At 43.4% G+C, this 22,754-nt stretch overlaps 1 protein-coding gene across 1 annotated transcript in view; it reads left to right on the top strand.

Moving 5' to 3' along the window:
• Window positions 1-22,754, top strand: part of VSTM4 (V-set and transmembrane domain containing 4) — an 84,222-nt gene that overhangs the window by 42,798 nt on the left and 18,670 nt on the right. Inside the window, exons 7-8 of the mRNA XM_007446243.1 lie at window positions 16,972-17,078; window positions 18,463-18,524. Coding sequence (XP_007446305.1) covers window positions 16,972-17,078; window positions 18,463-18,524 — 169 coding nt within the window. The remainder of the gene's footprint in view (window positions 1-16,971; window positions 17,079-18,462; window positions 18,525-22,754) is intronic.

Below are 22,754 nucleotides of genomic sequence, written 5' to 3'. Positions count from 1 at the left end.
AAGTAGGGACAATAAGAGAGGTGGTAGCTAAGTTAATAAGACATACTTTAAGACAAGAAAGATTACTGGAGACAAAGAAGGAAGTTTTATAATTATGAAAGATCAACATATGAGGTTAATTTAACACATTGTATGGACCAAACAGCAGAGCCTCAACATACGTGAAGCAGAAACAGAAAATTAAAAGGTGAAATTTTTCAATTATTCTAGAGTAATAGCTGGAACGTGCAATGCTCCACTCTAAATAATTGATAGAATACTGAGAGAGAAAATCAACCAGGACACAGAAGATGAAACAGTTTTACCTGACAAATAAGAATGCTCTACCCAGTGACTGCATAGTGTATTCTTTTCAAGTTTATTTGGCACATTCTCCAGGATAGGCCATATGCTAGGCCATAAAACAAATCTTTATAAAATTAGTATTTTATTTATGTAAGAAATCATATGAAGTCTGTTCTCTGACCACAACAGAATTAAATAGAGATTAGTGACAGAAGGAAATCTGGGAAATTCCTAAATGTTTTGAATTTCAAACAACATACTTTTAAATAATATGTGGGTCAAAGAAGAAATCAAAAGAAAAATTAGAAAATATTCTGAATTAAATAAAAATGAAAACACAGCATATCAAAACTTATAGGATGCAGCAAAAGTAGTGCTTAGAGAAAAATTTATGGCCTTTAAGTGCCTATATCAGACAAGAAGAAGGGTCTAAAATCAATAGAAGCTTTCACCATAAGAAACTAGAAAAAGAAGTGTAAGTGAAATCCAAGGTAAGCAGAAGAAAGGTTATAATAGAGATTAGAACAGAAATCAATGGCATGGAAAACACACACACACACACACACACACACACACACACACACACACACACAAAGAAGTATCAATGAAACCAAAAGTTGGTTCTTTGAAAAGATCAATGGACTTGACAAACCTTAAGTTAGACTGTCCGTGAAAATAAAAAAGAGAGAGAGAAAATAACCAATTACCAAAATTAAGAAAGGAAAAAGGAATCACTACAAACCCTACAAAAGTTAAAAGGTTATAATCCTGATAATCCAGGTTTATTCTAACAAATTAGACAACATAAACGAAATGGAAAAATTCCTAGAAAAACACAAATTTCCAAAACTGATTTAAAAAGAAAGCTATAGTCTGAATAAACCTATAATAAGTCCAGAAGTTAAATTGTTAGCTAAAAACTTTCCAGCCACGAGAAGCCTAGGCCCACCTTGCTTCACTGGTGAAGCATGCCAAGTATTAAAGGAAAATAAGAATACCAACCCCTCACAAAGTCCTTCCAAAAAGTTGAGAAAGTGTAGTCTTTTCAACAAATGATGCTAGGACAAAATATATAAAGAACACTTACAACTCAATAATAACATGATAAATAACACAGTTAAAAATGGATAAAGAAGACACACAGATGGCCAACAGGCACATGAAAATATGCTCAGCATCATTAATCATCAGAGAAATGCAAATTAAACCACAATGAGATATCATCTCATACCTGTCAGAATGGCTAGAATCAAAAATAACACAAATAACAAATGTTGGCAAGGATGTAGAGAGAAGGGAACCCTCATACACTGTTGGTGGGGAGGTAAGTCGGTATAGCTACTGTGGAAAACAGTGTGGAGGTTTCTCAAAAAACTAAAATAGAACTGCCTCATGACCCAGCAGTTCCACTCCGGGGTATATATTCGAAAAAAACAACAACAATAATTTGAAAAGATACATGCACCCCTATGTTCATAACAGCACTATTTATGATGGCCAAGATATGGAAGCAACCTAAGTGTCCATCAAAAGATGAGTGGATAAAGAAGATGTGGTATATATATATATATACAGTGGAATACTACTCAGCCATAAAAAAGAATGAAATTTTGCCATTTGCAGCAACATGGATGGACTTGGAGGGTATTATGCTAAGTGAAACAAGCCAGACAGAGAAAGACAAATACTGTGTGATATCACTTATACGTGGAATCTAAAAAACCAGTAACTATAATAAAAAAAGGAACAGACTCACGGATTTAGAGAACAAACTGGTAGTTACCAGTGGGGAGAGGGAAGGGGATTAAGAGGTACAAATTGCTATGTATAAAATAAATAAGGTACAAGGATATATGGTACAACACAGGGAATATAGCCAGTATTTTGTAATAACTATAAATGGAGTATAACCTTAAAAATTGTGAATCACTATGTTGTACACCTGAAACTTACATAATATTGTACAGCAGCTATACCTCAATTTTAAAAAATGGCCAAAAGAGACTTGAATAGATATTTCCCTAAAGAAGATACATAAATGGCTCGCAAGTTCATGAAAATATGTTCAATATGATTAGTCATTAGAGAAGTGTGAATAAAACCAAAACGTGGTGCCACTAAACACCCACTACAATGGCTATCATAAAAAAGATAGACAATGTCAAGTGTTGGCCATGTTGTGGTGAAACTGGAACCCTGTACGTTGCTGGTGGGAATGTAAAATGGTGTAGCCATTTTGGAGAAACAGTTTGGTGATTTCTTAATACATTAAACATAGACTTAACCATATGACCCAGCAATTTCACTGGTAGGAATCTACCCAGGAGAACGAAAACATATGTCCACACAAATACATGCATGCAGCTTTTCATAGCTGCTTTATGCATAATCACCAGAAGCTGGAAACAATCTAAATATATCCATCAACTGGTGAATGGATAAACAAAATTTAGTAATTCATTCACTGAAATACGATTTGATAATAAAAAGTAAGAAACTGCTGATCTATGCTACCACAGCGGTGAACCTCAAAAACGTTGTACTAAATCAACTAAGCCAGATGCAAAAAATTACATATTGTGTGATTCCACTTATTTGAAACGTCCCGAAAAGGGAAATTTATAGAGTCAGAAAGTAGATTAGTAGTTGCTTAGGGCTGAGGGTGGGAATAGGGGTTAACTATAAATAACTATTTATTTATAGTTTTGGGGGGTGATAGAGATGTTCTAAAACTGTATTGCAGTGATGGTTGCACAACTTTATAAATCTACTAAAATTATTGAATTGTACGCTTATGATCAGTGAATTTTATGGGGAGTAAATTACGCTTCAATAAAGCTATTTGTTTCTTTCTTAAAGCATATGCCCCGAAAAGGCTCCAAGGGCCGGCATTTCAGGCGTGGGGGAAGGTTATGGCTCAGGTGATCAGAGGCTGTGGAGGGACCAGCCTGCTAGTGTTTCTCAGGATTTGCATGCTGTGATCTAGCATCTGGCCTTACATTCTTAGCCAGCAGTGCGGGAGTTTGGGCTCCACTTCCTTCCGTTCCCTGGCCTTCCCCTTCAGTTGCACCTATTCAGAGCTGGTGCTGAGGCTGGAAGTACAGCGAAGATGTCACCCCAGCCTGGTGGGCATTAGAGTTTGGTCTCCCCCAGCCCTGCGATGCCTGCCAGAGGTCAGAGATGACTACAGAGTCCCGCTTAAATGCTGCCCCCTCTACCCGCTGGTGCTGTCAGTGAAACTGGTGGGGCGCCTGAGTTGAGCGCTCCCTGTTGGCGTATCTCCTGTTGGGCCAGCCCACAGATCTGCCTCTGGAAAAGCCTGCCTCTTCTAGTCCACTGCACCCCAGGACCTTGCAGGGGCCAGGCCTGCCGCCATGAACCTGGTAGCGGGTGCCCTTCTGACTTGCATTCATCTTTCTATTAGAACCTCATGCTGATTCGACCTAGTGCAGCGCATTCCCTACCACGGGGCCTCACTTGTGAACTGGTCAATCTTTGCCATTTTAATTGGCCTTGACCTGAATTGTTCTCTGCCTCTGCAGCCCAGGCATTTTTGTTTGTTTGTTCCATCCCTGTTGTGCCAGAGGGCTCCCAGATCCCGGCTCCTTCATCTGTGCTATGGCAGTGGGCAGCCGGGCCCTGGAGTCTCAAGCTGTGATCGGGACAAATGTCCTTCTCTGTCCTCTGACCACTTCCTCCTAAGGGAGAATGGGCAGAGAGCACAGGACCAGAGCAAGATGCCAGGAACAGAAACCCTCAGGCAGAGGAGGGACCCTCAGGAAGAGGCCACATGCTGGCGCTGAGGCTGTGGTCACTGAGACAGGGACCTTGCCAAGTGACTGGAGCAGGACCCGGGGACTCTAGGGACTTCCATGACTTATTGAGAGAAGCTCAAACAGAAGGAAAACAAGTCTCATCTCGAATGTGTGCCATCCTTGAGGTCGGAAGTTGCCGTTTCCTGGGAGGGGCGGCCTTGACCTTTGAGGCTGGGGACAGTTCCTTTCTGCTCTCTCCCGGAGCAGAGACCCAGGCCTTAGTGAGCGTCTCAGGATTCTGCAAGATTTTAAGCGTGCCCTCCCTGGGGAAAGCAGCCCTGAGAGCAGCTCAACTGGTAGGTATGAAACTGTACCCCGGAGTCCCGGAAAATCAGATTTTAGTTGAAATGCCACCAATTTCATAGAGTTATAATGTGTTTTCATACCATGATACCTCCTCAGTGCACTCAGGTGCCTTTCTTCAAAGTTCAAGAAAATTGTCAAGAGGGCGGACGGGGGCACCTAAAAGGCGATTCGCAGCCAGTACGTTTCCTGACCTTTTGCTTGACCTCTTCTTATAGGTTTGAGATAATAAATTTTTGCAAATGGGAGAAATTAAAATGGACATTGTGTCACCTGTGCTGATGCAGTTACAGCTGAAGTTGTGTACGCTTTCTTCATGTTTTCTGGTGCACACACTTTGTCAAGGATAAAGAGTCAGGGCCGTAGACTATTTACATGTTGGATAAATTACAGGCACAGTTTTACTGTACTTTGTGAGCTTAGTTTAAAGCATTTTTCAGTCTTTTCTGAACCATCAGAGATTTTTAAACATACTCCCACAGTCGAAGTATGGGATTTAATAAGTGATTTGTTCAGGATTTAGAGTGAAGGCAGAGATGTGATTTCAAAGAGAATATGAAGATATATGCTCAAAACTAAGAAATGTAGGGCTTCCCTGGTGGCGCAGTGCTTGAGAGTCCGCCTGCCGATGCAGGAGACGCGGGTTCGTGCCCCGTTTCGGGAAGATCCCACATGCCGCGGAGCGGCTGGGCCCGTGAGCCATGGCCACTGAGCCTGCGCGTCCGGAGCCTGTGCTCCGCAAATGGCAGAGGCCACAACAGTGAGAGGCCCGCATAACGCAAGAAAAAAAAAAACAAAACTAAGAAATGTAACTACTTGCTTCATTTGTATAATATTGAATAGTAGCAGTGTTATAAAACATTTATTCCTTCTGTGAAAGGCAGTCTGCTGTGATGGTTAAAGATTCTGTGGCCAGGTTGCCTCAGTTCACATCTGGGCTCTGCCACTGATTGCTGTGTGCCTTTAGCTAATTTTTCAAACTCTCTGATAAAATGAGGGCAATAATTGTCCTAGCATATAGTGTGTTGGGAGGATTTCATGAGTTAGTCTGTATAAAGTGCTTCCAACAGGTAAATGGTGAGCTCTATGCAAATGGTTCTGCTATTATTCAGTCAGTACTTAACGATTGATTCTTCTGTAAGCTTTTAAGGCCCATAGAACAAGGATGAAATAACGCACAGCCCATGCCCTGAGGTCTGCCTTTAGTGGGAGACCCAGAGAAAAAAGACCGTGGCAGCACCCGTGGGATGCCCACGGAGCTGTCACAGACACCCAGAGGAGGTGCTCCTAACCCTGTCCCAGGGGTCTGTGGGTGGTAGGGAAGGCTTCCTGGGGGTGAAATCTGGGCCAAGTCTTGAAGGGTGAGTTAGAGCATTACAGGAGAAGAGAGTTGGGGGAGGGCAGCACACAGAACTGGGGAGAGAAAAGCACAGCGGAGGAAGGGATTTAGTCCATGGAGGTGAGGAACCCTGGAGGTTCAAGGCAGAGCAGCAGGGAGGTGAGGCTGGAGTTGGTGGCAGGGCCAGATGCCAGGGGATGGCAGTCATCATAGTAATAACAATAACGGAGCCACACTGTTATTAAACGCTGTGCCCTGGCACAGTGCTAAGCATGGGACACACACCATCTTCCCGCCTCACAACAACCCCGTGAGTGGGTGCTGTGATGATCTCCATGCTACAGATGAGAAACCAATACAAAAAGTGTCGATGTTGGTGAGGTCTCCTGGCCAGTGAGAGGAAGAACAGCGAGGGCTGCCAGCCCAGGCCACCTGGTTCCAGGGCTCACACATTAGCATAGGTGTGCTGGGAAGCTTGGATCTGACTGTGAGAGCTTTGGTGTTGGCATTCACACTAATGAACAAGAAGTAGATGCTGCAGAAATGTTAAGACAATGGAAGGAGAAGCGGGAAGGGTTTGGCTATCAATGCTGGGGATGGCTGCAGCTTCCCTGCATCCCTTGACTTTGAAAAGTGCATCCCTCTGGTCATAGGCATCGATTTGTGGGTGTCTGAGCCTCTGTCCGCATTCAGCTGAGCAAGCAAGGGGGCGAGGGCAGGGATGGCAGACTTGGGTGTGTGTCTCCTGACCTTCCTCCTGCATCCCTGACATCATTGCTGTGCAGTCTTATCCTCGCCCCACCCCAGGGCTCAGGCTCAGCTCCCTCCTTCCAGAGCCCTAGGCAGAGGCAGGCATGAGGAGGACAGGCCTGTGCGATGGGACCCGGTTGTTATTCCTGGAATAATTCTCTGGGAATATTTCACCCTCCACAAAATGGGCACAAACCTGCCTTTGTCCCTATGGCTCAGGGTTGTTGTCAGGATTCAGTGAGATAATACCGGCTGTGGACTAATTCCTCATAATTACTCAGGGAGTGCCCATGTACCTCTCTCTGCAGCTGAACACTTTATGCGATTTACTTCTAATCCTCATAAAAACCCTGCAAGGTACAAATTAATCTCCCCAGATTAAGAACATGAATAAAACTGCCAACTCTTAGATGAAGAGCTAGCCCTCTCTACTATTTACGGACCTTTTGATTCCAGGTAACAGAAAAGCCAGCTCAGATGGTCTTACCCAGGAAGGGACTTGGCTGGCTCACCTGACCGGGGATGCTGCAGTGGGTGGGCTTTGCTCCGGGGGGCACAGGGTCCTTAGGGCAGTGGCTTCTGCTCCCAGCCCTTCTCTGGGCAGTGCTGCCTCCAGGCTTTGATGTGTCCTCAGGCCAGGCCAGCTCCCCTTGAGAAGGGAACGGTGGCGGCACGTGCTTTCACCCCTGGCCTCATGAAGGAGTCATCTTGCTTCCTAATGGGCAAACACAACTGAACTCACTGTTATGGGACCAACCTGAGCCAAGCACTAAGGCCAGAGGATAAAACTGTGCTGAGCAGGGGGTGGGGGTCAGTGCCACCCAAACAAGTGCCTTCAGCCCTAGGGGGCAGGGGGTGGATGCTGGGCAGGTAACCCCAGGGACCTCTCCTTGCTTTTATTCTTGTGACCCAAGACCAACACTACATAGAACCACTAAAGTTTGGGTGGCCCAAAAGGTTCGTTCGTTTTTTTCCGTAAGATGGCTCTAGTAGCACTTAGTTGTCTTTAACTTCATTCGAAACAATTTGGTTAGATCATATGTGACAGCTGTCATATCAGCATGCATTTAAAAAAAGATATCAAAATTGGTGGATTTTTGTGTAGCCTTTTTAATATTGAAGTTGGAAGAAGAAAACACAACATTTTCGGCATATTATGCTTTATTATCTCAAGAAAGGTAAAAACACAACCGAAATGCACAAAAAGATTTGTGCAGTGTATGGAGAAGGTGCTGTGACTGATCGAACATGTCAAAAGTGGTTTGTGGGGCTTCCCTGGTGGCGCAGTGGTTGAGAGTCCGCCTGCCGATGCAGGGGACACGGGTTCGTGCCCCGGTCCGGGAGGATCCCACATGCCGCCCAGCGGCTGGGCCTGTGAGCCATGGCCGCTGAGCCTGTGCGTCTGGAGCTTGTGCTCCGCAACGGGAGAGGCCACAACAGTGAGAGGCCCGCGTACCGCAAAACAAAACAAAACAAAACAACAACAACAACAACAACAAAAAGTGGTTTGTGAAGTTTCGTGCTGGAGATTTCTCACTGGACAATGCTCCACGGTCAGGTAGGCCAGCTGAAGTTGATAGCAATCAAATCGAAACAATAATTAAGAACAATCAACATTATACCACGTGGGAGACAGCCGACGTACTCAAAATATCCAAATCAAGGGTTGAAAATCATTTACACCAGCTTGGTTATGTGAATCGCTTTGATGTTTGGGTTCCACGTAAGTGAAGGGAAAAAAACCTTCCTGACCATATTTCCACATTTGACTCTCCACTGAAACATAATAAAAACGTTCTGTTTTTAAAACAAATTGTAACAGGCAATGAAAAGTGGATGCTGTACAACAACGTGGAACCGATGAGATCATGGGGCAAGTGAAATGAACCACCGCCAACCACACCAAAGGCCAGTCTTCATCCAAAGAAGGTGATGTTGTGTATATGGTGGGATTGGAAGGGAGTTCTCTATTATGAGCTCCTTCCAGAAAACCAAACGATTTCTTCCAACAAGTACTGCTCCCAATTAGACCAATTGAAAGCGGCACTCGACAAAAAGCAACCAGAATTAGTCAACAGAAAACGCATAATCTTCCATCAGGATAATGCAAGACTGCATGTTTCTTTGGTGACCAGGCAAAAATTGTTACAGCTTGGCTGGGAAGTTCTGATTCATCTGCTGTATTCACCAGACATTGCACCTTTGGATTTCCATTTATTTTGGTCTTTACAAAATTATCTTAATGGAAAAAATTTCAATTCCCTGGAAGACTGTAAAAGGCACCTGGAACAGTTTTTTGCTCAGAAAGATAAAAAGTTTTGAGAAAACCATAATTCAAAAAGAGACATGTACCACAATGTTCATTGCAGCCCTATTTACAATAGCCAGGGCATGGAAGCAACCTAAGTGTCCATTGACAGATGAATGGATAAAGAAGATGTGGCACATATATACAGTGGAATATTACTCAGCCATAAAAAGAAATGAAATTGAGTTATTTGTAGTGAGATGGATGGACCTAGAGTCTGTCACACAGAGTGAAGTAAGTCAGAAGGAGAAAAACAAATACCGTAAGCTAACACACATATATATATGGAATCTAAAAAAAAAAAAAAGGTTATGATGAACCTAGGGGCAGGACAGGAATAAAGATGCAGATGTAGAGAATGGACTTGAGGACCCGGGGAGGGGGAAGGGTAAGCTGGGACGAAGTGAGAGGGTGGCATGGACATACATACACTACCAAATGTAAAATAGCTAGCTAGTGGGAAGCAGCCGCATAACAAGGGAGATCAGCCCAGTGCTTTGTGACCACCTAGAGGGGTGGGATAGGGAGGGTGGGAGGGACGCACAAGAGGGAGGGAATATGGGGATATATGTATACGTACAACTGATTCACTCTGTTATACAGCAGAAATTAACACAACACTGTAAAGCAATTATACTCCAATAAGGATGTTAAGGAAAAAAAAGTTTGGGGAAGATGGAATTATGAAGTTGCCTGAAAAATGGCAGAAGGTAGTGGAACAAAAGGGTGAATACGTTTTTCACTAAAGTTCTTGGTAAAAATGAAAAATGTGTCTTTTATTTTTACTTACAAAACTGAAGGCACTTTTTGGCCCACCCAGTATTAAGGAAGCACCTCCTGACCTTACCAGTTAGTGTTCAGAGATTTCAAACTTACAAACTAAACCACCTCCAAGCCTTTGTGCAGACTCTGTGAAACTGGCAGGGACCAGGAACGATGAGCTCTCACGGTGAGGCCCGGCAGAACCTCTGAGGTGATGTAAACCGTTTATGATGAAAGACCGTGGGGAGGCTGTGGACAGGGAGGTGCCTTGGCAACTGCCTCACGGAGGAGCAGCTTTTATCCTGGTGTTCTTCACAAAGTGCGTGCAAAAATGTCATACATAGGATGAAAGCAGCAGAAAGTAATGCAGCAGGACCCCCGGGGTCTGCAGGTCCTTTCTAGGTGCGCCCGCTCTGGCACAGGTTTCTGAGAATACTGCCATGTCCGTCCAGTCCCCATTCAAGGACTCGGAAAGCAGATTCCATAATAATGATGATCATAATGCTGGTAAGATAGTCATAGGTGACACAGCATACCAGATGCAGTTCTACATGCTTGACATGTGTTACTCATTTATGAGAAAGTCATCTCAAGGGAGGCACCATTCGTCTGCCTCGAAAGTGAAGTTCTGTAACTTGTACGCAGCTCCTCGGCACGTGCTGCTGATTGACCTTGTGTGGAAAGGAAAGCCCGTGGAGCACTTTCAAAAGCCTAGAGCGACATGTCAGGAAATTCGCCCTGTTTGCACTAGTCCTTGGCCTTTATCAATGGCAGCTACCTTGGGCGGGGGACCTGTCATTGTAAACGACAGTGAGAAGCTAACATAGTTGTTGAGACCTGCGTTCCTCCTGCAAGATTCCACACTTGACAGTGCAAGGTACAAGGTTATAGGGTGATGAGTGTGTTGCGGGCAGTCTTGGAAAGGCAGCCGGGAGCTTCTCAGAGAGGAACTGAGGGAGCCCTCTGGGGGTCCTCGTGAGTTCTCACGGTCTGAACTGAGGTGTGCAGGCTGGAGGAAAGGAAGCACATGGACACTTCGGAAGGTAAAATGGATCAACGGAAACACTGACTTTCAAAGCTGGTGTGGGAGCGGGAAGGGTTCAGGGAGGGCAGGCCCAGAAGGATGCTGGCAGGGCCAGATTGGCACATCTTCCTCAGCCCTGCTCGTGGAGGGCTTTCTGGGTCGGGATCTTTTGCCCGACAGACCACCCTTGGCATCCCAGCCATCCCAGTTCAGGCCCCACTGAATCCCTCTGCAGTAGGTGACGGACAGCTTTATGCCAGGATGAGGATCCTCTGCTCATTCAGCCGGAAACGGGATTGAACAGACCCCAAGGGGGCATAGTTCATATGTGGAGGCACAAAGCTTGTCCTGGATCCAGGGAAACACCAGGCATCTGGGGGATGAAGGTTGGGTGTCTGAATGCTCCTCGGTGGGAACAGTTAACTGCTCCTCTGGTGTATCCCAGTGAGGCAGGTATTTGATGGAGGGGTGGCACTCCTTATGCACAGGCACTGTGGTTCAGTATGAGGGTGCTTTGAGCTCACATTCACTTATGAAAGCAAGGTGTGCCTGGGTGTTTGGTTCTTCATTTTAAAAATGTTCCTTGGTGGGGTCATCTCAGTTTATACTATTGTTTTTTTTTTTTCTGCTCCCAGACACACTTAGTTGTAGAGGCAGAGAATTTCCACATGGCTGGCCTGGCCACACCCACCTCCCTTTAGGCAGCTGATATTGTTTGTTTCAGACAAACCCAGGGACAGGCATGTGCTTCCCTCCTTCTCTGCCCAATCTTGGGCCAGGATGGTCCTTGGTCTTGGGCACCAGTCACTGCTCCTGCCTCCGGGACCCTAGCACTCAGGCGGGCCCCTCTTCCTCCCACCAGGGCAGGGCTTTGAGCAGCTGTAACAGTCCTGGATTTAGTATAGACTGAAAGTGCAGTGGAACGCTGATACCGCCTTCCTGTACCTTTCTGGGGAGCTGGTTTAAGCCTAGAGCAGCCATTGTGGATCTGGCTTGATTGCTTCCCTAGTTCTCTTGTTCTCTGTTGTCTGGGCTGTGGGCTCAGAGCCCTTGCTTCAGAGCCAAGGAGGCAGGTCCACCCGGATCAGATCCCAGGTCTCCTTCCTGGACCTCTCTGAGGCTTAATTTTCCCATCTGGGCGGGTCAGAGATTATGGATATCAGGCACTTTTCACAGTGCTTTGCGTAGGGTAGACAGACATAGATAGCTCTTATTAACTTTAGCTTCTGCAAAATATGATTGCTCACAGTTTGTTCAGTGCCTGGTAAAATCCAGGTTGCCTGCTTTACCTAGTGTCCTGGAGTGGCCACCAATTGCTCAGGGGTTCAGCCTTTCTCTACGCCCTGCTCGCCTGCTCTGTCCTGCTTGGCACTTGTACAGCACTGCTACATCCGTGGCTCTAGGAGGGTGCACTGTGCTCCCTCGGCAGAAAGATTTTCTGATCAAGCTTTAAGTTGAACTTTGTGCTTCCCCTCAGGGCCAAGACATGGCATCATGAGATACCCAAGTAGCAAAATTGTTTTCCCTGGGTAACACCATGACATGCCCCTACTCCCCTACTGCATCTACACGCTGGAGATTAGGATCCATGCTATTTAGCCATTTCATGCCCCATCTAATTTAGGCTGAGCTTTCTTATCTGACCCTAACTATAACCCTGTGAGATAGATAGCAAGGGTACATCTTCCCATCTTACAGGTTGGGGGGTGCGGCCCAGGGAAGTGAGTGACTTGTCCTGTATCACCTCTCTAGTCAGAATGGAAGTAGATTTAGTGCAGGCTTTCTGTCCCTGTCCAGTGCCCGTTTGCTAGATCCAGCCACTACGTGCCACGGAGCAGAGGTGCCCAGTCTTTGTGGGACAGAGACTCTTATGAGAGGCGGCCAGGCCGGAACTTTGTACATGTCACAACAAGGGTCCCACATGTGCGCCTCCTGCCCCACCCTTGTTGGAGCCAGAAAAACAGCCCTGTTCCCCACAAATAGCACTTCTTTCCAATCACACAGCTCTCTAATTTAGCTGGAGTTGCCGGCCTATTTTCTCTCTTCCTTGGTTTGACTGGCTCCAGCAATGCCCACTCCCTTGTGTCAGACACAAAATACAGCCCTGCTGCAACCCAAGATGTAGAATAACTTTTCTCGGAAGTGAGTCATAAGACGGACTTTGTCAAAAATTCCTACCAGCCCTGCTGGCTCAATGGGAGACGTTAAGATTCTGAGGGAATAACTGTCTATCATATGTCACTGTGGTGACTCATTGTATCTGAGTGCTCATGATTGAGGTATAAAGTAGAACTAAATTTAGTTTAGTGCAGTTTTACTGTTTTCAAGGAGAATGGTGATGACAAAGCAGATCTTTTTTCAGCTTACTGAAAGCCCTGGGCATAATGGCCTACGTTTACGATGTCTCAAAATTTTCATTTTATATTAAAGAGCTAAAGAATTAAAGCCAAGAGAAGAGACAAGGAAGGGGAAATATTATTTGATTTTGTGGGGTGTGAGGTGCAACTGGGGAGGATAATCCCAACTCAGAGGCAATAGACAAAAAGAAACTATCAAACGATTTTAGCAAAAACAAATGACCATGCATTTAACAAAAAGCCAGAATTCAAAAGTAAGGAAACGTTTGCAATAAGCATGTCAGATTGATGTCAAAGATGCAAACAAATCTATAACAATGACTCACGATCCTAATAAATAATAGCAGAAGGTGTCCATACATCATTCATAAATAAGGAAACACAGACAAACACGGGAAATGTTCCTCCTAGCAAGCAAAGAAATGCAAGTGAAAGGAGATATCACATTTTTCTTCATTAAGTGAGAAATTTTTTAAACTGATAAATCTGGTGTTAAAAAGGATGAAAAGATAAATGCCCTCATCCATTGACCAAGAGGCTATAAAGTAGTACTAACTTGTCGGGAATCATTTTGACAGTGGGTATTTTTTTTTTTTTGACAGTGGGTGTTGAATAACCTTTAAAATGATCCTCCTCTGTGAACTAGTATTTCCAGGTCTAAGAATCCAAAAACAAAAGTCTAAGAATGGAAAACCATTATGCACGAATATATTTATATCAATGTTATTTGTATATCAAACTGGGAAACAAATTAGATGTTTAGATGTCAGGGGAAATGCTAAGTAAACTGTGGCATGTCTTCTCACTGGAATAGTGGGAGGATGTAACAATATGGAAAGTGTAGATTAAGTAAAAAGAAGGATGCAAAATTGTAATACAATATTATTTTTTTAAAAAAACAATGTATAAGAACCAAGGAAGAGTTGAAACTTATGCCCCCAAAAAGCCTGCACATGGATGTGGACAGCAGCTTTAGTCATAATCTCCAAAACCTGGGAGCAAAAAAGGTGTCCTTCAGTAGATGAATGAATAAATAAACCCTGGTACATCCAGACAATGGAATATTATTCAACATTAAAAAGAAATGAGCTATCAAGCTGTGAAAAGACATGGAGAAAACTTAAGTGCATATTTCTAAGTTAATGAAGCCAATCTGAAAAGGCTACATACTGTATGATTCAAACTATATGTGACATTCTGGAAAAGGCAAAGCTGTGGAGACAGTTAATAGATCAGTGGTTGCCAGAGGTGGGGGAGGGAGGGATGAACAGGAAGAGCACAGAGGAAGTTTAGGGCATGGAAGCTATTCTGTATGATACTACAGTAATGGCTACATTATAAATTTGTCCAAACCCATAAAATGTACAACACCAAGAGTGAACCCGAATGTAAACTGTGGACTTTGGGTGATGATGCGTGTCAAGGTAGTTTCATCAATTAAAACAAATGTACCACTCTGGTGGGGATGTTCATAATGGGGGTGGTCAGGGGTCTATGGAAAATCTCTGTATCTTTTGCTCAGTTTTGTTGTGAACATAGCAAATAAAGTCTTTTTAAAAAAATAAAACAAGGAAGAGGAAAAAGGCTGGAAATATTTATGAAGATCACGTTTTGGTTACGATAGACTTATTTTCTTTCGTCTCCATGCTTGTAATTACCATTTTAAAACATGAACGTGCATTAATTTATAATGGAAAGAAAAAATAAACATTTCAAGAGTTTAAAAAGCTAGGAAATGAAGCTGTATGTGTGGTTGTGTATTTAAACAGTTCTGAGGGTTTCTGATCCCTTGTTTTCTCTTTGTGGCCAGAGTTTTGTACACACACATCCCTTTTGGCTATTTGTAAATTTACACAGTTGACCCTGTACTCTAAAGCCATGGCCAGTTAGAATTTCTGTTCCCAATAAAAATAAGCTATCTTTGGGAACTCTCAGTGTGAACTGTATTCTTGGAAATTTCCCCACAACGTGACTCAGTCTTTGTTTATTTTTAAAACTCCAGGACTATATTAGAATAGTCTGTTTTCTTTTATTAAATATATGTAAATATTTATTGGTGTTTAATTTACTGTTTTTCAAAGATTATACAATCACATGATTTAATAATTAAAATTTAAAGTTAAATAATTTTAAAATATATGTAATAATCATATTATGTTATATAATAATATATTATATTATTATATAATATAATTATTAATCATATTATTATTATTATATGTAATATGTAATAATAATAATAAATAATAATTCTCCTTGTCCAATCTTCCTTCTGTTTATTTCCTCAGCACCCCTGTTTTAAGTAACCACTATTTTTAAATTCTTGTGAATATTTCCAAAGTTTCTCTATTTGTGTACATAAATACTAATATATATTATTTTCCTGTATTTTTATACCAAAGAAATGACACATTTTACACATTGTCCAACACCTAGCTTTTTCACTTAACAATGTGTCTTTTCTTATCCCTGTATAAATAGCTTCCTCATTCCTCATTACAGTTACAAAGGACCCCGTGTGTGGATTTGTGGATTCACCATAATTCCCTTAACCAGTCCCCCGCTGATGGACAGTTGGGTTGTTTCTAATCTATTGCTATTACCAACAGGACTATAATGACTTATATGTACATTTCATACCCATGCAAGGATATCCACAGAATAAATTCCCAGAAGTGAAGTTACCGGGTCACAGAGTATAAGCCTCTGTAATTCTGATAGCGCCTGTGATCCCGATTGCCGAATTACTCTCCATCAGGAAGGGTTTACACTTGTACCAGCAATACTTCTGAGTGCCTGATTCCTCACACCCTTGCCAGAAGAGCGCTTTGCCTTAAGTTTGATTGTTGCCATTCTGATATGTGCAGAAAGAAAGCGCAGTACATTTTAATTTGGCTTTCTCTTTCTTGAGGAAGTTTTAGCATGTTTTCCTAGGTACGAGCCTTTCCTCTTGTGTGAAAACTGTTTACCACCTTCATTCATTTTGACTATTAGGTCATATCTTATGGATTTCTAGAAATCCTTTGTATTAGGGAGATCAAGGGAGTTACCAAGCCTCTCTTGGTAACTGTACCTACCTGGCTGGAATATGTGCCTGAGGACAAGAGATTCTAAAAGAGGCTGCCCTCTGGGTTGCTGGAGCCATAGGATGCATTTGAAATAAGACGATGGCCATTCAAGGAAGTGCTTGGACTCCACCCCACAGGTAGCATGGAGAACAGGTTTCACATCAGGCCAGTCTGGGTTTGCAGCTTTCGTGTTGTCTGCTTACAAACAGTGTCACTTAGAGCAAGTCACTTAGCATCTTTGAATCTTGGTTTTGTTACCTGTAATGTAAGGCTTACCTATTACTTTGGGTTATAACGGTAACACATAGAATCTGATACTACAGTGATTACACAGGTAACCACCCAGATAATTGAAAACACTCACAACACTCCTGAGGGCTAACTCAGTCTTTACCTTAAAGGTGAAGGTACATACAGCAGGAGGAGAAAGTGTGAACAATCATGGGGGGCCCTAGGGACTCCCAGCTGCAACTCCCCAGGGTCCCTTCTCACTTGCACAGGTGCTGCTCTGTCTCTGGATTGCGAACCACAAAGATGTGTGCAAGGAACGTTGGTTTTAGGGAAGCTCAAGGAGAAGTTTTTAATGATATCTTAATATCCTACTGGTGATGTAAGCAAGCCAGACTGTGTAAACCCATTAACCAGGTGTAAACAATCTATACAAACAATCTATACATCCCAAAACAATGTAGGCAAGCCGGCCCTAGGTCTCTCCAGAGATTTTAGAACTTTCCACAGCACGTTACAAATCCCTAACTAGCTCAACTCATCACCCTTAGCCAAGGGTCAGTACCAGACCTCCAGACATCCCTGGAGACAGGCACAGAGTGATCCCAGTCCGGCTCTAAGAGTACCCTACCTTACACACAGGTACACGGGGTACCTGGAAACTATTGCTTCCTTTTCCTGTCCCTGGAACAAGCCTGCCTTTGCCTTCACCAGGACCTTTTTCTTCTCCAGCTCAGGGGAGACTGTCACCAGCGTGACCAGCTTGGTCCCACTGCAGCCCAAGAAGGGCAAGAGGCGGAAGGAAAAAGCTGACGTTCCTCCTGCAGTCCCTGCCAAAGGTAGGAAGCCAGCCAGCAGTCATCCATGTGGAGAGCACCTGGGGTCTGATGTGAGATCAGGACAGGAGAGTAGGCAGGTGGAGGATGTGACATCCCTGATTCTATGGTCTGGAGAACCCCACCTAGATTCTGGTCATAACTGAGCCCCATCCCTGGGGTGGGCTGGGGGCATTGCCATTGGCCGCGCATGGCTTTAGCGGGGGTCAACCTCTACAGACTATTCCACAGTGTATTTCCCTTTGAAATACTGACATGCTCTGCACATAGCAGGGTGGACCAAGGGGGTGTCAGCATTCTCTTGGTTCATTCAAGGGAAAGAAGGCTCTATGATTTTCCCAAAGATAAAAACCAGGTGTGTAATTTATTTTGGATTTGTTCTGGGGATTAAAATGAGGGTTATTGCTTGATTCGAATTACGACTTAGAGCAACATATATGAGGAAGATGGACATTTACTGAGAAGTAAAACCGTTTATAAATCGTTCCTAAAATAACTGTGGCCAATTTAGGAGAAGGTCCTACATCAAAGGATTTGATATACAGTTAGGAATACAAGGGTTGCCCAGGTGAATAATTTAAGAACAAGACAGGATCCATTTTATCCCTCAACTGGGCTTCCCAGGATGGCCCCTTGGCACCCTTTGCGCCCTGTGGTGGAAGGCAGTGGTGCTGAGACTGAACGTATACTGGGTGGACAGAAGGGGCTGGGAGGCGTGAGCGTCCTGCGAGGCGTGACACTTGTGGATCTGGGGAGGGAAGGGAGCTGTCCCTGCTCTGCGCCAGGCGTTGTACTGCTGTATCACCTCATTGAGTCAGCATAGATGGTGCCCTACTTTACGAAAGAAGAAAATGAGACTCAGAGAGCCACGTGGTTGAGCCTGGCTTTGAGTTCAAGTCCCAATTCATCTAAATACTAGGTAGTTACATGATGTTAGAAGAAGAGCCTCGGTTTCCTCCTCTGTTAGATGGGGACAATAAGACCCTCCCTGCTGACCTCCCAGGGCAGCTGTGAGGGTCAAAGGTTACCACTGTCAGCGTTAGCATGCAACTAGGAGGAAGCCCCAGGGAAGGTCCCAGCCTCAGCCTTTACCAAGTGCACCTGGTTCTCACCTGCACATCTGACCTCTTTGTAGCTGGCGGTGTTTTATGCTGTGGTTTTGTTGACCTTGTTGAGAGGAAAGGATGACGTATCCAAAGGCTAGGAGAGGATCACCCTCCCCCGAGGGTCACCAGTCCAGCTGTTACCTGGATCAGAAACTAGAGTTCCTCCACGAGGACAGGAAGTGGCCCTATGTCCGAGGCTCTCTGTCCGTGGTGCTCGTGATATGTAGGTTTTAAGAGTCCTGGGAGGAATTGCAAACTAAACCTTTGATGTGCTTCCACAGCTCCCATCGCTGCCCCATTCCATAAACCGAAGCTGCTGAAGCCGCAAAGGAAAGTCGCCCTGGTGAGTAACCACATTCTCTGTGTTGTCCCCTCAAGCCCTAAACACAACTCTGGTCCAAGGAGTACCTTTATTGACTGAAAACATGCTCCAAGTTCTCGGGGCTTTGTTCCCAAGCAAAGGCATTCTCTCTTCTTGGGTCAGCTTTTGAGTCAGCTTTTCTCCATAGCTAGTTCCCACAGAGTGGCTTTTTAAAAATCCAAATGGGATTACTTTTCATTATCAATGCTCCTCTTTTGAAAAGAAGGGAAAAATATCGCACTCAGAAAGGTATAAAATAGAAAGTGGACCAGCTTGTATAAATTTGTCTTGATAACCACTCTGAAGAGACTGCTGAAGAACTTTCCAGAAAACATGTTATACTTTTAATTTTGAAACAATTTCAGTTTTACGGAAGAGTTAGAAAGATGGTACAGAGAGTTCCCGTCTACCCTTCGCCCAGCTTCTCCTAAGGTTAACTTCTCACATAGCCATGGTGTATTTGTCAAAGCTAAGAAGTTACCATCAGCACATTACCATTAACCGCACTCCAGACCTGGATCCGATTTCAGCAGTTTTTCCACGAATGTTCTTTTTCTGGTGCAGGATCCCATCCAGGCTGTCACGTCTCATTTTGTGGCCTTGTCTCCTTAGTTTCCTCCAGTCAGGGCCAGCGCCCCCGTCTGTCTGCTTCTATACAGCCTTGACACTTTTAAAGAGTAGTAGCTGCATATTTTACAATGTCTCTTGATTTGGGTTTCTCTGAGGTTTTCTGATGATTAGAAATGAGGTTATGGATTTGAGGGAAGAACAACACAGAGGAGATATGCCTTTCTCATGGCGGCGTCCCATGGAGCGGACGTGCTATGATGTTGACCGTGACCACTTGGTGAAGGTGGGTCTACCAGGTTCCTTCAGTATAAAGTCACTATTTTTCCCTTTCCATATACTTTATTTGTTAGAAGCCAGTCATTAAGTCCAGGTCACACTCAAGGGAAGGAGAGTGGAGCTGCACCTCCTGAATTCAGGGAGGGTTCTCAGAGACGTTGTGGACACATACGGAGACCACCACAGTAATTAACAGGTATTTCAGGGGAGATACATCAAGCCTGTGCAAATAGCCTGTTTTTCCTTGAACTTCCGTCTACTCATTTTAGCATTCATCCGTGGATTTTGCTTGCAGCATTTATTACTATGGTGAACCGATGGTGATTTTCTGTTTTCCTCAATCCACCTCCATTTACTACTTGAAATTCTTCTGTAAGGAAGAGCTGGACCCCTCTCCTCATTGACTTATTCACTAATTTCTTTATATCAGTATGGATGCATGAAGATTTAATTTCTTTTAAGTTTGTAATCGTATTGTTATTTATTTTGTTGCCAGTTTTGTTCAGCAGCTGTGTATTTGTGTGTGAGAGAGAGAAAGAGAGAAAGGGAGAGAGAGGCAGAGAAACTGGCAAACCAATTCTAAAATGTGTATGTAAGATAATAAGATTATCTTGGCCTTGCGGAGGGCCAAGATGATCTTGAAGGAAAAGAAGAAAGTGAAGAATTTATATACCAATTCCCAAGATTTATATTAAAGCCATAGTAATTAAGCTGTATAGTAAGTAATGGTATCAGCACAAGAATAGACAAATAAACCAAAGGAGCATAATAAAGAGCCCCAAACATATCTACATATGTATTGTCACTTGATTTTATGACAAAAGTGACATTGCAGCGCAGTGAAGAAAGGATTATATTTTTAGTATACAGTGATGGGTCTGTAGGATCTCCGCGTGAAAAACAATGATCCATAACCTGGACTTCACACCACACACACAAATTAATTAGAGAAGGTTCATACACTTAAGTAAGAAAGGTAAAAGTACAACTTCCTAAAATTAGCTTATCTACATAAGGTCAGGGCAAGCAAAGATTTTTAGAGAAGACATGTAATGTATGAGCCATTAAAGGAAAAATTGAAAACTTGGGATTACATTAAAATTTAGAAGGTCTATTCTGATTAAAGATTTCAGTACAAGAATGAAAAGGGAAGCCACCTATGGGGAGAGTGTACCAGCCACGTGTATATTTGATGAAGGATTCTTGCCTAGCATTTGTGAACACCTACAAATCAATGAAAAAAAATAAGGCAACACTACAAAAAAATAGGCAGAAGTCTTAAACGTGTGCTTCACCAGAGAAGACATACAAATAGCCAGTCAGCACATGAAAAGTATTTAATCTCATTGGTGTCGTGGAAATGGAGGTTAGAAGCAGAAAACCAGTTCACATCTACCAGGATGGCTACAGTGAAATACTTATATGGTTTCCTTCTTTTTTTGCCTGTTTTTCTCTGATCCATTTGGAATTTAGGAATGGATCCAATTTTATCTGTCATTCTTTTTTGTCAGATTCTTTTTTATTTAACTTTATGTTTCATATTTCAATAATCGCTACTTGCCAGTTTCATTATATGTCATCACTACATTCTAAACAATTATTTAAACTTAACTTTTATTAGTTCTGTTATTACTTTTTCTTGAATCCAGTGTCTTCCCCCCTAAATATATTTGCCTTTACATTTGAGTAGTTTGTCTGTGAATGGAATTCTAGTTGCATAAACATTTTCCACTCTGTTCTGGGAAACATGCTAAGCACTTTGTGTGCATTTCTGTTTACTTCCCACACTGCTCAGCATAAATGCCATGCTCATTACTGTGGCCTCTAATGCCTTGTATCATGCAAGCCACATGTAATTCAAATTTTCCAGTAACCACATGAAAGACGTAAAAGCAAACAGGTGAAACCAATTTTCATAATATGGCTTATTTAACCCAATATATCAAAATATTATCATTTAAACATATAACCAGTTTAAAAGTTATTAATGAAGTATTTTAATGCTTATTGTTCTGCTAAGCCTTCAAAATCCAGTGTGTATGTTAGGCTTCCTGCACGTCTCATTTCAGAACCACAGTTCAAGAGCTTAATAGTCACATTTGGCTATTGGTTACCATATTGGACAGCGCAGCCCTATAACGATCTAGCCCCCATGACCTCTTTGACATCATTTTTACCACTGTCCCCCTTTCTCGTTCCCCTCCCATCATTCTGTCTTCCTTGCTAGTCCGGAAACATACCAAGCATGTTCTGGTAGGGCTTTTGTTGTCTTATATGCCTGGACCGTCCTCCCCAGGCTATGTCTGTGGCTTATTACTCACCCCCTAGGGTCTCTATTCAAATATCAACTCAGTGGAGAAGCCTTCCTGAAACTCTGTATAAAACACCACCCACCCTCTGAAGGAACTCCCCATGAGAGGCATCCTGACGTACATGTATCTATTACCTGCCTTTCTCTTCTCAGAATGCAAGGTCCATGAAGGCAGGGAGGTTGTCTGCTCTGGTCACTGCTGTGTTCTCCACACCAGAGCAGTGTCCAACAGGATGGGGATGTGTGATTTTGCACCCCAGCTTTGTGGAGTAGGTTCTGTCATTGTGCTTTTATAGATGGGCACAGTGAGACTCGGAGTCAGTAAGGTGACAGATGGACGACTAACCCAAGGTCATGCAGCTTATGGGCTGCAGTCAGGACTTGAACCTTTGTCCTTCTGAAGGCAGAGCGTAAGGTTTTAACCAGCTTAATTGAAGCCTTGTCTCAGAGTGGAACCTGGATCTCTGTGCATGATTCTGACATCCTCTCAGGGCTCAGCCTTGCCCCTGACCTTCCTATTCTGTGCCCAGGTTTCTGCTGTTCTCCTAGACAGGATGATTCCTCTGTTTTCCAAAGAAAGCCTCCTTTTGCCTGCAGGGAGTTGTGGGTCCTGAAGGGCTTTTCATACAGTGTGATTCCATCTGGTTCATATCATCAAAAATTCCTTATCAGTTCTGCTCTATTGACTACACTGTCTTGTCCTCAAATGTAGCAGCGGAGTTTTTGCTGATTTTAATAGATTTCTGGTCATTCAGTAGACTTTGGGAAACTCAATTGAACACAAAGGCTAAAACTATCAACTTTCCTTGGAGCATCCTTCATCCCATCCGTTGAGAGTCAGTTTCCCCAGATAGTCTGAGCTCCCTCTCTCCCAGCTGTCCATATCACTGCACATCTGTGTGTGTATCTTTTCCAGATCTTTTATTCTTAATCCTGATATTTATCAACAACCTCAAGAATGATTATACTTTGTAAATTTCCCCCATCTTACATTCTGAGTTGCTCAGGGCCTGTTGTTTCTAATCCAGTCTTTTACCCCTGGTAACAACAGAAAC

Source organism: Lipotes vexillifer, unplaced genomic scaffold (assembly GCF_000442215.2).
Source record: "Lipotes vexillifer unplaced genomic scaffold, Lipotes_vexillifer_v1.1 scaffold1143, whole genome shotgun sequence".
NCBI lineage: Eukaryota > Metazoa > Chordata > Mammalia > Artiodactyla > Lipotidae > Lipotes > Lipotes vexillifer.
This window is presented reverse-complemented; position numbering and strand designations above follow the sequence as displayed.